Source organism: Manacus vitellinus, unplaced genomic scaffold (genome assembly GCF_001715985.3).
Source record: "Manacus vitellinus isolate BGI_N305 unplaced genomic scaffold, ASM171598v3 scaffold_159_pilon, whole genome shotgun sequence".
Lineage (NCBI taxonomy): Eukaryota > Metazoa > Chordata > Aves > Passeriformes > Pipridae > Manacus > Manacus vitellinus.
The window spans coordinates 12,009-15,062 of NW_021939121.1; the positions used below are offsets into that span (position 1 = coordinate 12,009).

Genomic DNA, 3,054 nt, shown 5'->3' on the forward strand with positions numbered 1-3,054 from the left:
CCTGGCCACCCTCGGGCTCCTCTTCAGCTCCCTGCCCAGCCCAACTCCCAGCTCCCTTCCTGCCTGGCTGCTCTCCAGCCCCTCTGGCCCAGCCTGCAGCTGCAGAGGGTTCCTGTGGCCAAAGGGCAGGACCCTTGGCTGGTGTCCCATCTCCAAGGACAGCTGCAGCTCCCTGCTGTGCCAGCACCACCCCTGCTCCAACATCTGAGCTCCACAGTCCAGGTTAGATGAGGACACTGGCATCAGAAAAAGGATTTGCCTTTTCCTAGGCTCTTCCCTTCCCTGGAAATCCCGCTGGCAGCCTCAGGAAGGGCTCTGCACCCCAGAGAGCTGGACAGTGGCACCCACTGATCCCACCCAAAGGTCCCTCAGCAGCACCCAGGGAGGGCTGGGCTTTGCTGGAGGAGCAGCTGCCTCTTCTCAGCTCTTCTGGTGCTCTCAGAACCTGGAAATCATTAACTGGTTCAGTCTCTGACAACACTGATGACTGATGAAGGAGAGAGCAGGACGCCTCCTGCGTTGTGTCCGGCCTTTCCCATCCAAATTTACGGGAATGGCACAAAGGAGAACTCGGATCTCCACAAGAATTTGGGCTGAGATCAGTCCCCACCACTCCCAAGTCGGGCTGAGAAACCTCTTGGTCCAATTCCAGGGTGAACAGTGAGGGGAGAGCTGCCTCGGAGACACCTTTAACTGGGATTCAGGGATCCTTCCTCCAGCCAAAACGGGTTCCCAACTTTATCTGGACTTCAGATGAACCAAACTCCATAAAAACAGAGTTCCAGGCCTTTCCTCTAAACCCATTTGGCCACAAGAGCCACCGCAGAGGCTGGAGGACAGTGATTTAACACCAGCCACGAGAAGGCACTTCCCAGCCTTCCAGCAGGAATTCCCTGCAGGGCTGCATGGAAAAGAGCAGAGGGGGATTTTGTGGAGCCTTACAGGATGCTCTTTTTCCATGTAGGGGAAGAATGCAACAAGGGGTGTTGCCCCAATGTTGAGATTGGCTCCTGAGGATGGTCCAGGAGACCAAAAAATACAGAGGGTCAAATAAAAAAGGAGCAAAAAAGGGATTTAAAGGAACGGAGAGAGACAGGCAGAGCATGGATGGCTGGGAGGAGCCACACTAAGACAGGACAGAGCAGGAGGAGAAGGGCCAGGCTGGAATTCATCCCCAGGGAATTCCTTACCAGTGGATCCCTGACTATCTCCCTCCAGCAGCGACACACCAGGCTCAGGTTCTGGTACAGGTCAGCCACGGGAAGGAAGGCAAAGATGTGCCTGAGGACTTCCACAGGCAGCTCATCCAGGTTTCCCTGAGGCTCTTCCCAGTTCCGAGTGCCCAGGAGTCCGTAGTGGGGATCAGGGACTGGCTCCACTTCCACGTCATCCGGTTCCTGCTTGACCTGGCCGAGCTCCGGAGGAACCGGCGGCTTCTCCTCGGGCTCCCCCCACAAATCCTGCTCCGGATCGAGAATTCCCGAGGTTGCAGCGGCGAGGGGCCGCTTCCTGGATCTTCCCCTGGGAGCTGGCACGAAGTCCTCGTCCTCCAGGAGAGCTGAGGAGTCGCTGCTGAGGTCCGTGTGGCTGCTGAAGGCATCGTCAGCTCCTGGGAAAAAGGGATCCCGCGGCTCCTCTTTGATCCCACCGGCGCCCGCTTGTCGCTTCTGGGATTTCCCAAAGAAATCCAGGATGTTCTTCTGCCGGCCCTGTCCTGCACGAGGAGGAAGAGCAGGAGTGAATTCCATGGAAAGCTGAGCTGCCAGGGACGCCCGAGGCTGGGGAAGGTGGGAGTTATTTCCACAGGGCTCCTCCTTTTCCTTGTGTTCCTCCCATGGGAGCTCCAAGAGTAGGACACTTCCCAAACCTCTCCCAGGCTGCTCCTACCACAACTCCAAGAGTAGGACACTTCCTAAACCTCTCCCAGGCTGTTCCTACCACAACTCCAGGAGCAGGACACTTCCCAAACCTCTCCAAGACTGTTCCTACCATAACTCCAGGAGCAGGACACTTCCCAAACCTCTCCCAGGCTGCTCCTACCACAACTCCACGAGTAGGACACTCCCCAAACCTCTCCCAGGCTGTTCCTACCTGTCCAACTCCAAGAGTAGGACACTTCCTAAACCTCTCCCAGGCTGTTCCTACCACAACTCCAGGAGTAGGAAGGACACTTCCCAAACCTCTCCCAGGCTGTTCCTACCACAACTCCACGAGTAGGACACTTCCCAAACCTCTCCCAGGCTGTCCCTACCACAACTCCAGGAGTAGGACACTTCCCAAACCTCTCCCAGGCTGTTCCTACCACAACTCCAAGAGTAAGACACTTCCCAAACCTCTCCCAGGCTGTTCCTACCACAGCTCCAGGAGTAGGACACTTCCCAAACCTCTCCCAGGCTGTTCCTACCACAGCTCCAGGAGTAGGACACTTCCCAAACCTCTCCCAGGCTGTTCCTACCACAACTCCAAGAGTAGGACACTTCCCAAACCTCTCCCAGGTTGCTCCTACCACAACTCCAGGAGTAGGACACTTCCCAAACCTCTCCAAGACTGTTCCTACCACAACTCCAGGAGCAGGACACTTCCCAAACCTCTCCCAGGGTGTTCCTACCACAACTCCAGGAGTAGGACACTTCCCAAACCTCTCCCAGGCTGCTCCTACCTGTCCAACTCCAGGAGTAGGACACTTCCCAAACCTCTCCCAGGCTGCTCCTACCACAACACTTGAGGGAAATCAACACCTTTAAGAGGATAAAAACCGCTTTATTCCCAGGTATTTCCTGGTTGCAGCCTCAAAAAGCACCGGAGACCTCGGAGTAAATCCAGATTATGCTCTCACATTCCATGTAGGACATGGACTAAACTCCCCAGCACGGATTTATTCCTTCTGTCCTGCTCCTAAATCTGGAAAATATCCTGATTTCAGCTAAGAGGCCACTCAGGAATTAAAAAATCCCAGGCTGGTTTTAAGGCCTTTTCTTTCTGGAAGCTCAGGAAGGCTTGGATTAAACAGGGCTGGAAAAGAACAACTTCCCTGTTAAGGTTTTAAGTCTAAAT

General features: G+C 55.0%; 1 protein-coding gene across 1 annotated transcript in view; it reads right to left on the minus strand.

Annotated features, from left to right (window-relative positions):
• LOC103767552 (F-box DNA helicase 1) overlaps positions 1-3,054 on the minus strand; it is a gene marked incomplete at its 3' end in the record, with an annotated part of 17,890 nt that overhangs the window by 8,277 nt on the left and 6,559 nt on the right. Inside the window, exon 2 of the mRNA XM_029958455.1 lies at positions 1,191-1,714. Coding sequence (XP_029814315.1) covers positions 1,191-1,714 — 524 coding nt within the window. The remainder of the gene's footprint in view (positions 1-1,190; positions 1,715-3,054) is intronic.